General features: G+C 41.0%; 1 protein-coding gene across 1 annotated transcript in view; it reads right to left on the reverse strand.

Moving 5' to 3' along the window:
• The window catches only part of LOC131203925 (myoferlin-like), an 82,529-nt gene extending 69,088 nt beyond the window's left edge, over nucleotides 1-13,441 (reverse strand). Inside the window, exons 1-7 of the mRNA XM_058194651.1 lie at nucleotides 13,357-13,441; nucleotides 11,350-11,405; nucleotides 10,287-10,378; nucleotides 7,169-7,277; nucleotides 5,326-5,410; nucleotides 3,162-3,292; nucleotides 584-712 (exon numbers count right to left, since the gene is read on the reverse strand). Coding sequence (XP_058050634.1) covers nucleotides 584-712; nucleotides 3,162-3,292; nucleotides 5,326-5,410; nucleotides 7,169-7,277; nucleotides 10,287-10,378; nucleotides 11,350-11,405; nucleotides 13,357-13,441 — 687 coding nt within the window. The remainder of the gene's footprint in view (nucleotides 1-583; nucleotides 713-3,161; nucleotides 3,293-5,325; nucleotides 5,411-7,168; nucleotides 7,278-10,286; nucleotides 10,379-11,349; nucleotides 11,406-13,356) is intronic.
• Between the last annotated feature and the right edge of the window lie 172 nt (nucleotides 13,442-13,613).

The raw sequence follows: 13,613 nt of genomic DNA on the forward strand, positions 1-13,613 counted from the left end.
CTGAGTCAGGCAAAGTCGAACTTATCTTGCTGAAGTCACTTACTGGTCTCCTGCCTTCTCTGAGGACTTTGCTAGGACTTTGGGCAGAGCTGCAGAGGCAAGCCTGATTCGGATTTCCCTGACCCGGCCGTCAGCGGAGGAGTGGGACACGACACTACCCGATTCCCTTGTTACATCCTCAGACTCCCACAGTTTCAACCTTAAACTGTCTACCGTGGACCTCACCCCATTCCTAAGAGGTCCGTAAAGGGGACGTGCAGAAGCGCACCATCGTGTCTACCGTCCCTGTCTTACTGTCCCCATTTATCTGTACTTACTTCCTTTGTTTATGTTTATACCTATACCTGCCATCTTGTACATGTTTGACAAACTAATAAATAAATTTGTACTTTAAGTACCTGCTTAAAAAGAAAAGAGGAATAGATACCCTTAAGTCCAGCTCTATCCTTGGTGACACCCACCCCCCAATTCCTGGAGCTACGGTTCAATTCATTGAATATCATTTAGCTTAGTCTTTTTCTAACTGAGCAAAACGCTTGTGAAAAACCTTCAAATCCCAGAAAATAATATCCAGAATGCCAACCTCGTTATAATATGGATTGTTTCCACGTCTGATTCTGGTCCGGAACGTGTAATCTCCAATATTGACTTTCACCACCGGTTTGACATTGTTTTCTTGCAGTTGTCGACATTCAATGATGATAACTCGCACCTGCAAGGGAGAAAGGGCTGGTCAGTCCCATCCTGCAAACTTTCTTAGAAGATGCCCCATTTCATGTCCTCATGAAGTTTGTCCAAATGGTTCAGGAACGCTGGTGGGTCATCCAGCTTTGTGTGCCAGTGGCCAGTAGCCTGTAAATGGGATGATCCCGCTGGTCCAGAATGCAGCTGCGCGGGTGATAGAAGGAGCTACTCGTGGCTCCCATATAACACCGCTCCTGCGCAAGCTGCACTGGCTACCTGTGGTCTTCCGGGTGCAATTCAAGGTGTTGGTTACCACCTTTAAAGCACTCCATGGCTTAGGACCGGGTTATTTACGGAACTGCCTGCTGCTACCGTTTGCCTCCCATCGACCTGTGCGCTGCCATAGGGAGGGCCTCCTCAGGGTGCCGTCAGCCAGACAATGTCGGCTGGCGACCCCCAGGGGGAGAGCCTTCTCTGTGGGGGTACCTACCCTCTGGAATGAGCTTCCTCCAGGACTTCGACAACTTCCTGACCTCCGGACCTTTCGCCGCAAGCTGAAGACGTATTTATTCTTCCGCGCAGGGCTGGCATAAAATGATTAGTAATTTTAATGGGGTTTTTATGGTTTTTAGGGGTTTAGTGTGTATTTTAATTTATGGGCCAAATTGAATAGGTTTTTTAATGGGTTTTTTAACTGTATATTGATTGTATATTGTATGTTTATTGTGTTTTTACCTAGCTGGAAACCGCCCTGAGTCCTTCGGGAGAAGGGCGGTATAGAAATTAAATAATAATAATAATAATAATAATAATAATAATAATAATAATAATAATAATAATAATATATTATTATTATTATTATTATTATTATTATTATTATTATTATTATTATTATTATTATTATTATTATTATTATTATTATTATTATTATTATTATTATTATCTGGCTTCAGGAACTTCTGTTTCTTTTGAGGAAAACAGAAACGTTCAGGTTTTTCCCCCCAGGAATGTGTCATTCCAACTTAGGACCACCATACATGGCCTGTAAAAATCGGGATGACCATGAGATGTCACTGAAGAAATACAGAAAACATGACCATTTTGCAGCCATCTATGTATATTGTTCAGATTTTTGAAGACTAGCTCTTGTAGGTTTAATATGAGGGTCCTAAAGAGTTTCTGGAATTGTATCATTGGGAACTATCAATAGTTGTTTATAAATTAATGAAAGTCTTCATAGTTTAATGAAAAGGGCTTAATTTAATTAAAATTAGGACTAGGGGTAAAATGATAGCAGTGTTCCAATATCTAAGGAGCTTCTACAAAGAAGTGGAAGTCCACCTATTTGCCAAAGCACTTGTAGGCAGGACAAGAAGCAATGGGTGGAAGCTAATCAAGGAGAGAAGCAACCTAGAACTAAGGAGAAATTTCCTGAAATTAATCAGTGGAACTACTTGCCTCCAGAAGTTGTGAATGCTCCAACACTGGAGGTTTTTAAGAAGAGATTGGACAGTCACTTGTCTGAAATGGTTTAGGGCCATGATGGCGAACCTATAGCATGCGTGCCGGAAGTGGCAAACAGAGCCAGCCAGCTGGTCTTTGCATGGGCATGTGCACCAGAAACTGGAAGACCAGGTGACCAGCATACATGCACATGTGCATGTGTCAAGGTTCCAGAAAAATCTCTTCTGCATAAAAAAACCTCAGAAGCCGTTGTCTTTCAGAGTTCTTTACTAGCATAAGGAAACTGGCACACGATGAGTGAAATTCCAAAACTGAAACTTCCGTATTCTTTTCCCAGTTATACTAACCCCAAGAGTCCCACCCCCCTAACCCCTTTGCTGGTCACATGGTCCCACGTTCTCCCAGTTCATTCGAATATCTTCTTGCCACTCCTCCTGCAGATGTGAACATCATCCGACCTTGACCGCTTGAAGAATGTTACCATACCCCTCAACCCCCCTTCTTCCCCTCAGGGGAAAAATGTGGCGGCGTCTGGAACCCTAAGGCCTAGTATGGTTTCCAGGCCTGACAGCATGCTGGAAACTGGAAGCTCAGCTCACACCAGGGAACTACTCTTCTGGTTTCCATTGCTCCCACGCATGCGCACCGGGGAGCTGGTCTTCCATTTTCTGGGACCACCCACCCACCCACGCGTGTATGCTTCTGTTTCAGCACTCAGTGGCTAAAAGGTTCTCCAACACTGGTATAGGGTTCCTACTTGAGCAGGGGTTGGACCAGAAGATCTCCAAGGTCTTTTCCAACTCTGTTATTCTGTTAAGTCCTTGTACAGCTTTACATTGTACTGGTGGGACCATTCTTGAAGTAAAATGATTTGTGTTGTTCAGAGTTTATTAAAGATCCATTTCCATTTATAAGACTTGCTCTTACAACAGAAATAATATCTACTGAAAAACCACCAGTTCTCTCAATGTCTTTCTTTCTTTCACATATCAAGAGCTGAGATGTTGCATTACCTGGAACAGTTGCTTCTTGTTGGAAAGCTCTTTCATGGTGGTTGATGTTGGAGCTGGCACTTGAGGTGTCTCGGTTTCTTTCAGAGTAAATTCTTCTGTGACAGAAGTCTTGGCAAAGACAGGGCAGAAGACTGTGAAAGAAGACAAGAAGCAGCATTATCAACTCTTGGCCTTTATGGGGCACATTCTTCTTAAACCCTCAAATTGTCGGGGTTACGACAGATGCCCTAATCAACTCATGAGCCTTGAGCCAAGTTTCAAAAGAAATCCAGTTATTTATTAGGAGCAACATGTCAGCAACTTCCTGGGTGAAGCCAACTCTGCTGCATATAATTTATGGCTCAACTCTGACCCTGTTTTTCCCCACTCCTCTCGGTTTGTGTCATAAAGCACATTCTCCAGGAAGGCACTTTCGCAGGCTGTAGAAACCATGTCTCTCATGCTGGCTCTGCTAAATCTGAGATCCAACCTTGAAGAAGGTATGCATGGAATGTGCTTTTGAACATGGCTGCTGAACTGCTCCGTCAGTCCTCCCCTCCACTTTCCTGCTCATGGCAACTCAACAGCAGACCAGGAATGCTTTGCGAGTTGACACAAATATTCATTAATTTGTTAGAATTATTTCTCACGTTTCCTTTGGAAGATCAAGGCAGCATATATATATACACACCTCCTCCTAGTTTTCTCCAAATTATAACTCTTGAAAAAAGAATGGGTCATTGTCCTCCAGAGAACCTCTATGGTTAAAGGCAGTCTAGATTTAGGGTCTCCTTATAGCTAATCCAGGACCTTCATCAATAGACCATCATGTCAGTTCTCAATCAAGTGTGAATGCTCAGGGTCTTCCCACTGACCTTACATTCAGCCCCAAATACACAGAATCTTTCCTCCTGGAAAAAAATTGGTTCAAATATCCAGGAGTGGGTCTGTACACTTAGTCCTCTACTTAACGACCATAATTGAGCCCAAAAATTTGTTTGCTAAATGAGATAATTAAGTGAGTTTTGTCCCATGTCATGAACTTGTCCAAAAATTTTTTTTTACTCCAATTCAGGAGTGAAATGCTACCAGTTCAAGCCAGTTTGCACAAACTGGTAGTAAAAAATGCTACCGGTTTGCTGAACCGGTAGTAAAAAATGTAAAAAAAATAAAATTCAGATGATCAGCTGAGCGACGCACCATCGTCTGAATAGTTGTTTTTTTTTACTTTTAAAAGAATTTTTAACTACCGGTTCTGGAGAACCGGTTGTCAAAAAAATGCTAACAAAGTAAAAAAAAAAGTTCCAAAGATTGTGTATCGTTCAGCTGATCATCGGAACTTTTTTTTTTACTTTTTAGGCATTTTTACTACCAGTTTGGGCCAATAGGTAGTAAAAAATGCTTTTAAAAAGTAAAAAAAAAAGGCTCCGACGATCTCAGCTGTGCCGTGAGTTCGGCAGAGCCTTTTTTTCTTACTTTTTTAAAGCATTTTTTTACTACCTATTCCCCCAAACCGGTACTAAAAAAATATTTTAAAAGTAAAAAAAAGGTTCCGATGATCGTGTGGCATAACTGTGATCGTTGGAGCCTTTTTTCTAACCTTTTAAAAGCATTTTTTTTACTACCGGTTCTGGTGAATAGGTAGTAAAAAATACTTTTAAAAAGTGAAAAAAAAAGGTTCTGATAATATTGCGGCACAGCTGTGATCGCGTCGGAGCTGTTTTTTAAATTTTTTAAAGCATTTTTTACTACCTTGTTGTCCGAGCCGGTAGTAAAAAATGCTTTTAAAAAGTTTAAAAAAAGGTTCCCACGCGCACCACAGCTGATCAAATTCCCTGTGCTGTTCTACTTACCTTCCCAAGCTTCCTTTTGGCGCGCACTGCACATGCGCATGCACAGCTCGCATTTGTGAAAACTGCAGATGAACGTGCACAGTGTGCTTTTGGCGCATGGCGTGCATGCCCAGCCAGCAAATCGGTAGTAAACTAGTTCAGCTTTCACCACTGCTCCAATTCATTAATAGGAACACACAGCTGTTACCCATATCTCTTTTGATGTTACAAAACATCTACTGTCTTCTAAACACGAAGAGCTCAAAACAGTCAAGGAATCGGAAATTAAAATCCATGCAAATTCCAAGCAAAACATACTTTAGTCCCCCACAAAATAAATACCCACTACTTACTCAATTTCTTTAAATCATGTTTTCTTCGGTGGGCAACCATTTTAGGTTCCGGTGGTGAGAAGCAGATTTTTAGCGTTATGGTGCACTGAAAGCATAAATCACAAGAAACTCTTTTTAATTTGTCCGCCGATAACAGCAAAATCTTGGCTGCGTTTTTCTTTTTAAAGTGTGGTATCCAGTGGTGGGATTCAAATAATTTAACAACCGGTTCTCTGCCCTAATGATTTTTTCCAACAACCGGTTCACCAAACTGCTCAGAAAGTTAACAACTGGTTCTCCCGAAGTGGTGCGAACTAGCTGAATCCCACCATTGTATCTGTATCCATCTAGCTAGCTTATCTATCTATCTGTCTGTCTGTCTGTCTGTCTGTCTGTCTGTCTGTCTGTCTGTCTGTCTGTCTGTCTGTCTGTCTGTCTGTCTGTCTGTCTATCTATCTATCTATCCATCCATCCATCCATCCATCCATCCATCCATCCATCCATCCAGTGGTGGGATTCAAGTAATTTAACAACCGGTTCTCTGCCCTAATGATTTCTTCCAACAGCCAGTTCACCAAACTGCTCAGAAAGTTAACAACCGGTTCTCCCGAAGTGGTGCGAACCGGCTGAATCCCACCACTGGTGGTATCTATCCATGGTTCCGAATAGATTTCTATATGATGAGAAAAACCAATCTTTTTTTGGGGGGGTGATCCCCCTTTACATGCAAATGTGAAGACAACCTTCTGCTTTAATATTTTGGAAATGAAAACAGAGGCAGTGAATAGATGGTTTCACAGTCGATTAAATGTTTCCTGCTTGTGTTAATACTGATAGGGAAAATATTTTTTAGCAGCACCGAAGAGAGGCTGAATTCCATGGATAAAACGTAGAAGCAATCAACCCATAGCACTCAAGGAAATCCTTCAACATCTTTTTTTTTGGGGGGGGGGCAAAATTTTTATTTTCCATAATAATTCCCACAATTTGACCAGTGTACAATACAATCACTTATCCAACAATCAATCCTATACTCAAATTATACTCAATCAGGGCTGCTCGACTGCCACTCCCTCCCTTAATCCTTTCTTCCCTTCTCATCCTTCTTCAACTTTCCCCACCATCCTTCTCCTCACTTTCCTACTTCCCCTCCTCTTTCCCATTTCTCACTACCATCCTTTCTAACCCTCTATCTTCTCCTCCTCCTTCTCCTCCTATCCTTTCTTCTCCCTCCCTTCTTTCCTACCTACCCACCTGCCTACCTACTTTCTTCCTTCTTTACTCCTCTTTCCTTACCCTTTCCCTTCGGGAGTGGTTACCGAGCAGTCCCGACTTTACACCATTCCAACTTGTTTAATTCTACCATTATTCCTGTACAATGGCAACCAATCAATTTATAATCTTCCCCTTCCCCCCCCCCCCATTTCCCCCCTACCACCCCCCCGAGACTTCCCAGAACAGAATACAGGGTATTGTAACTAACAAACATAATCTAAAATATAACATAAAACATATTCCATTTCACACCATCACACTATCAATTCCCTTCTTTCTTAAACTAATACATAGCAATTCCTAACTTCACTCAAAAACTATTGATATTTTTTAATCTGATACTTATTTTGAATATAATCAATCCACTTCCTCCATTCCAAAATATATTTTTCTTGTGTACAGTCTTTCAAGTAGGCAGAAATTTTTGCCATTTCTGCTAAATTTGATACTTTACTAATCCATTCTCCGGAAATCCTTCAACATCTTTATTCTAAGATTACCCTAATGTTGGTGGACATCCAGTCTTCATCGCAGTTCACAGCGAAGTCATTCAACTTTAAAACATTATTTAAAACATTTCCTTCCTTACCCCTGTTGGCTGCAGACTGTTATTACGTAGACTTTGGTTCTTCTTTATAATCGTAACATTTGGTTTTTCAGCTGCTCCTCCTAAGGTGACATCCAGACTGCCAAAATCCCTAAAGTTAGTAGAGAAGTGGAAAAGTCAAGAAGGCACTTCAAAGAAAGAGAGGTTATTAGCAACAACCACAAGGTTTTAATTGGATTAGGAGGAAGAATGATGTTGACATCTTAGAAGGAAGAAGGAACTTAAGGAGAAATTTCCTCACAGTGGTAACAATTACTCAGTGGAACAGCTTGCATCCTGGAGTTGTGGATACTCAATCACTGGAGGTTTTCAAGAAAAGACTGGACAACCTAGATCGAACAACCAAGAAGCAGATACAGACAGAGATAAAGATTCAAGAGAGGAATATGGGAGGCAAGCCAAAAAAAGCCTAGCAATTAAAAGTATTGAAGCGGGCAAGAGATGATGGATAGATGATTTTGTTGTTGTTGTTGTTGTTGTTTTGATTTGCTTTTCTCTCTCTTTCTCTTCTTTTTTTAGGTAGGTGACAGGACTAGAAGTTAGGTAGGATGCAGGGGTGAAATGCTCCCGGTTTGGACCAGATGACCTGATCCGGTAGCGATGGAGGTGGGTGGTTCGGAGAACCGGTAGCAAAAATCCCTGCCCCCCGCCCTGGCCCAGCTGAGCCGCGTGATCATCAGAGGTTTTTTTTTTTAACTTTTAAAAGCATTTTTTCTTCCACTGAAGAACTTCATCTCTTTTCCAGCTAGTTTATATCCGCAACTCAAGCAGCTGAAGGCTGCTGTGCATAAGAGGCCAAAAAACAAATTGAGGATTTAAGCTGGAAGACCTGCCTTATTCATTCCTTGAAATGACTTTTAAATTTTGACATTGTGGCTTTTAAGAGGTTTCACTTCTACGGGTCTGGAAAAAATATTCCTATAAATTAGATTACAAGATTCCTATATGGGCGAGCCCTAGACATGCAATAGAGAATATAAATATAGAACAGAAACAGGAAATGATTACTTATAAAGAACTTTTGTATGCTGAAGGAGGTAGATTGCAATTAAAATCATTACAGGTATTAAATGAAGAAGGGAGGAATTATACTTGGTTTCAATATGGGCAAATAAGTGCTAGATGGAAAGAAGATCAAAAAATTGGTATAATGCAAAGGGAGGAAAATTTAATAAAGCAAATTAGAAATCAGACCCAGGAGCATATAAAGAGATTGTATAATGTGTTGCTTGAAATAGATTCGGAAAAGGATTTGGTAAAGGATTGTATGATAAAATGGGCACAGAATATTCAGGAACCAATAATGTTGGAAACATGGGAGAAAATTTGGGTTAGAAATGTTAAGTTTACACAAGCACAGAATTTAAGGGAAAATTTTTATAAGATGTTTTATAGATGGCACTTAGATCCCAAAAAATTATCATGTATGTATCCTAATATCCAAGCGAAATGTTGGAGGTGTGATTGTGATGATGCTACATATTTTCATATTTGGTGGACTTGCAAGAAAATTAAGGTCTTTTGGATAAGAATTTGGTGGATTATTCAAAATGTACTGAAGAAGAAGATAAAGTTCCTGCCACAATTTTTCCTTTTGGGAATTATAACGGATTGTACAGGGATTGAGACTAAATTGATTCTGAATTTAATAACAGCAGCAAGACTGTTGATTGGACAATACTGGAAGAAAGAAGAGGTACCTACAATAGAAGAATGGATACTGAAAGTTATTAATTTGGCTGAGATGGCTAAAATCTCAGCGTTTTTAAAGACAATACGCAGGAAAGATATTTAATTGAATGGAAAAAATGGATTGATTATCTACAAAACAGATATCAGATTAAGAAATATCAGATTGCCTTTGAATAATTAGAAAGTTATTTTATGTAATGGGGAGGGGGTTGGGAGATGAAAAGCTTTGGATGTGGTTATTTGGATTGGAAGGGAAAATTTTATTCTATGTTTGGTTTATGTATAACAATACCTTGTGATTGACCCGGGAAGCCGGGTGGGGGGGGAGGGAGGGGGGAAGGGGTTTTTTTGGGAGGGAGGGGGGAAAAAGGGGGGAAAATGTTTTTGTTTTTTAAAACTCTTTCAATTAAAAAAAAAAGAGGTTTCACTTTTGTGAGGTGTCTGGATCAAAAAGCAGAATAGAAACTTTTAAAAGAGGAAAAATGCAATGGATTGATCAATGCAGACCTTTAGATCCCATTTCTCCACCTGCCCAAACCAGGTATAAGGTCTCCTGTTAAAGCAGGGGCTGGATTAGAAGACCTTCAAGGTACCTTCCAACCTGTTATTCTATGTTCTTTTTGACCGTAGGGGAAAAACCTATTATGCTCTCAGTTCAACTGGAAGCATGAGAAATTAATCAAGGAGAGAGGGAAGTAAAGGGAGAAGTGGAGAAGGAAGGAGGGAAGTAGAGAGAAAGAGAGGGGAGAAGGGAGAAGGGAAGAGAGGGAGGAGAAAGAAGAGGAAAGGAGATGGATTATTGTTGTAAAATTGGGTGAAATATGGTGTACAGGAAAAAGAAAACAGACAAGCAATTTCTTATTTTTTCTATTTGAGGGTTATACTATTGAAATTATAACGAAAGATAATACGGTGGACGCTAAAGCGTATCAGTTTAGATGTTATTACACACTTGTTAACATTTATATGAAAATAAAAATGTTAGGTAAAAGAGAGGGGTAAATAATATGGAATAAGGAAAATGAAATGTAATAATTATGAATATGTTTATCTGTATTGAAACGTATAATACTCAAACACCGCACCATTCACATAATATGTATATTTTTTTTTAAAAAAAACTTGATGGGGAAGAAATTCATCAAGGAGAGGACCAACCTAGAAATAAGGAGAAATTTCCTGACACGGTATAGGGTCTCCTGCTTGTGCAGGGGGCTGGACTAGAAGACCTCCAAGGTCCCATCCAACTGTTATTCTGGTATTCTGCGAGCTTTTGCTGCAATGAAAGGAAGTGAACTAGTCAGCACTCTTTGGGCTGAAACAGAGAGGAAGATGGATGGGGCTGAGCAGAAGATTTATCCCCATGTCGGACAACCTAATTACACAGATCCTTCTTTCCACAATTCACCTGTTTTGGATCTTTGTGCCCCATTCAAGGAGTTTAACGACGGCAACAGAACTGTTGTCCAGAAGCTCCTCGTCCAGATACCACATCAAAGTCTGCCAGGACGAACACAAAGAATAATCAACAATGCAACCTTTGAAGGTCAGTCATTCGCTCTTGTTTTGGACAAATTCACAACGAGCAAGACCACCAAGCTGTCAGCCCTGAAGCCATTTTGGGAGCATCTTCAGGGCTACCACAGTGAGGCCGGGTGGAACTGTGAGAACGTGAGGGGGGGGGAGTAGTTGGGGGGACGTGTAGCCAAAATAGCATTCTTTTCCGTGGTCTCCATTATTAAATGGAGGCCGGGTGGAACTGTGAGAACGTGAGGGTGGGGGGGAGTAGCTGGGGGGACGTGTAGCCAAAATAGCATTCTTTTCCGTGGTCTCCATTATTAAATAAATTCCCAAAGGAGAAATTTCTCCTACAATGAGTTCTTGGCTTGTTTGAAAGTTAAGAGACCAATGACTCTCTGTAGCCTGTTAGATTTGACTGTGAGATCCTCTCCAGTTTCCAACCAGATAACTGTGCTGATTGGGCCATTATAAGCCCTGAGATAATTTGAAACGTCTCATCACCATAGAATGTTCTGGAACGTTGCACTATATTTTGTAATACCAGTATATCTCCTTCCCATTTCTAAGTTCTTATTAAGGGCCTTTTTTTTTTTTTCAAAAATGAAGAAATTAGGAGGGAACTAACTCAAAAACTGAGACTGTCACCCGGATTAAGGAGTTTGTGGAAAAATATAGACTTCATTGATCCAAGCTCCAGTTCTCATGACTTTACGGTATTTCCAGACAACCTTCTAAACCAGGGGACTCCAACCTTGATCCCTTTAAGACTTGTGGACTTCAACTCCCAGAGTTGCTCAGCCAGCTTTGCTGGCTGAGGGACTCTGGGAGTTGAAGTCCACAAGTCTTAAAGGGACCAAGGTTGGAGACCCCTGTTCTAAACAACATTTTAAAAAAGTGGTTTGCTGGGATCCTTTTTCCAGAACATTTCTCAACTTCCTTGTCTAGTTTACCTCATTCCAAATTGGGTCCTGGTCCTTCTGCACAACTCTTGTGCTCCTTTCAATGCCTAGAGGAGAAAAAAAAATCATTTGAGTTAATTCCAGTTGTTTCCTGATGCTTTGCCTCTCTCAAGCGTAGCTCTGACAGACTGCGTGAAGAGCATGGCTGATTGATCAACCTCTACATTCTTTCCAAAGCAACCACCTCCTTTTTTCCAGGAGCAGATGGACCTCTGAGATACATCGATCACAATTTTGGTGGCCTCATATCAGACCACCTTTACTAGAAATGCTGATGGGGTTCCAGTTATGCCAACCTCCAAATAGAGATGATGAGCTTACGAGCAAAATAGCAATAGCACTTAAGGCTTATATACTGTTTCACAGTGTTTTACAGCCCTCTCTAAGCGGTTTACAGAATCAGCCTCTTGCCCCCAACAATCTGGGTCCTCATTTTACCGTCCTAAGAAGGATGGACGGCTGAATCAACCTTGAGCCTGGTGACAGTCGAACTGCCAAATGACAGGCAGCCGGCAGTCAGCAGAAGTAGCCTGCAGTACTGCACTCCAACCACTGCGCCACCATGGCTCATATCTGCAAAATCTGGAAATATTTATGCCTGGGGCAGAAGTACTAGACACTAGAGTACTAAATACTAGAGCAACCAATAGATTTAAACTTAATGTCAACCGCTTTAATCTAGACTGCAGAAAATATGACTTCTGTAACAGAATCATCAGTGCTTGGAACACACTACCTGACTCTGTGGTCTCTTCCCATAATCCTAAAAGCTTTAAACAAAAACTTTCTACTATTGACCTCACCCCATTCCTAAGAGGACCATAAGGGGCGTGCATAAGCGCACAAACGTGCCTACCGTTCCTGTCCTATTGTTTTTCTTTTCTTCTTCCTATATATATATATGCTTATACCTCCTAATATTTACTCATATATGTGTTTATATCTATATGATCTTTTTGTATGATACCTACATATATTGTTGTGACAAAATAAATAAATAAATAAATAAATAAATAAATAAGTAGACCACACCCATTAAAATCAGCAATAGATAGATGTAAAATCTATGCTTAATAAAAACCCTCTGAATTGTGCAGTGACTTGCTGCATTATTGAATTTCACCAGTGCCATAGACTGCTCATCTTGATCAAGATGAGCAGTCTATGGCTGTGGTGAAATTCAATTTTTTTTTACTACCGGTTCTGTGGGCCTGGTTTGGTAGGCATGGCAGGGGGAGGATACTGCAAAATCCCCATTCCCACCCCACTTCGTGCCCGCCCTGCATCCAAAATGGGCAGCATGGGGACTCCTGGGAGGGGTGGGCGGGGCCAGCCAGGAGTGGGATTTGGGGATTTTCCGAACTGCACAGAATCTTAGCTAGAAGTTCTCCCAAACCCCTGCAAATCCCCAGCAGCCCACTCCTAGACATAAGAGGAAACTATTTTAATATGTAAAAGCAAATAGGATTTGGATATGGGTTTACCTCTGAAGTTTTAAAGTTTTAAAGTTTTAAAGTTTTAAAGGTTTAAAGGTTTAAAGGTTTAAAGGTTTAAAGGTTTAAAGGTTTAAAGGTTTAAAGGTTTAAAGGTTTAAAGGTTTAAAGGTTTAAAGGTTTAAAGGTTTGAAGGTTTAAGGGACCCGGTGGCTCAGGGGCTAGGACGTTGAGCTTGTTGATCGAAAGGTCGGCAGTTTAGCGGTTCGAATCCCTAGTGCTGCCGTGTAACGGGGTGAGCTCCTGTTACTTGTCCCAGCTTCTGCCAACCTCGCAGTTTCGAAAGCACGTAAAAATACAAGTAGGAAAAATAGGAACCACCTTTGGTGGGAAGGGAACAGCGTTCTGTGCGCCTTTGGCGTTGAGTCATGCCGGCCATATGACCATGGAGACGTCTTTGGACAGCGCTGGCTCTTCAGCTTTGAAACGGAGATGAGCACCGCCCTCTAGAGTCGGCAATGATTAGCACGTGTGTGTGTGAGGGGAACCTTTACCTTTACCTTACCTCTGAAGGTACCAACCACAAATGTATTGGGCTGAATTGCATGTTCAGGAGGCACATGAGCTGACAGAATAACAATATGCAGCATCTTTGGTTCCACTCGGCTGTTTTTCTCTCCAAAATATATTACTGAGCGATTTTTGATGACACTCTTTCCTTCTTGGAGCCCAGTGGCCTGTGACTATGGAAGACTTCGCATCAGCTCTGGGCCTTCATTCCAAGAAATCTTTTTTCAGAAGGTCCAATGCAAAGGATTCTGG

The sequence above is a fragment of the Ahaetulla prasina genome, chromosome 9 (genome assembly GCF_028640845.1).
Source record: "Ahaetulla prasina isolate Xishuangbanna chromosome 9, ASM2864084v1, whole genome shotgun sequence".
Taxonomy (NCBI): Eukaryota; Metazoa; Chordata; class Lepidosauria; order Squamata; family Colubridae; genus Ahaetulla; species Ahaetulla prasina.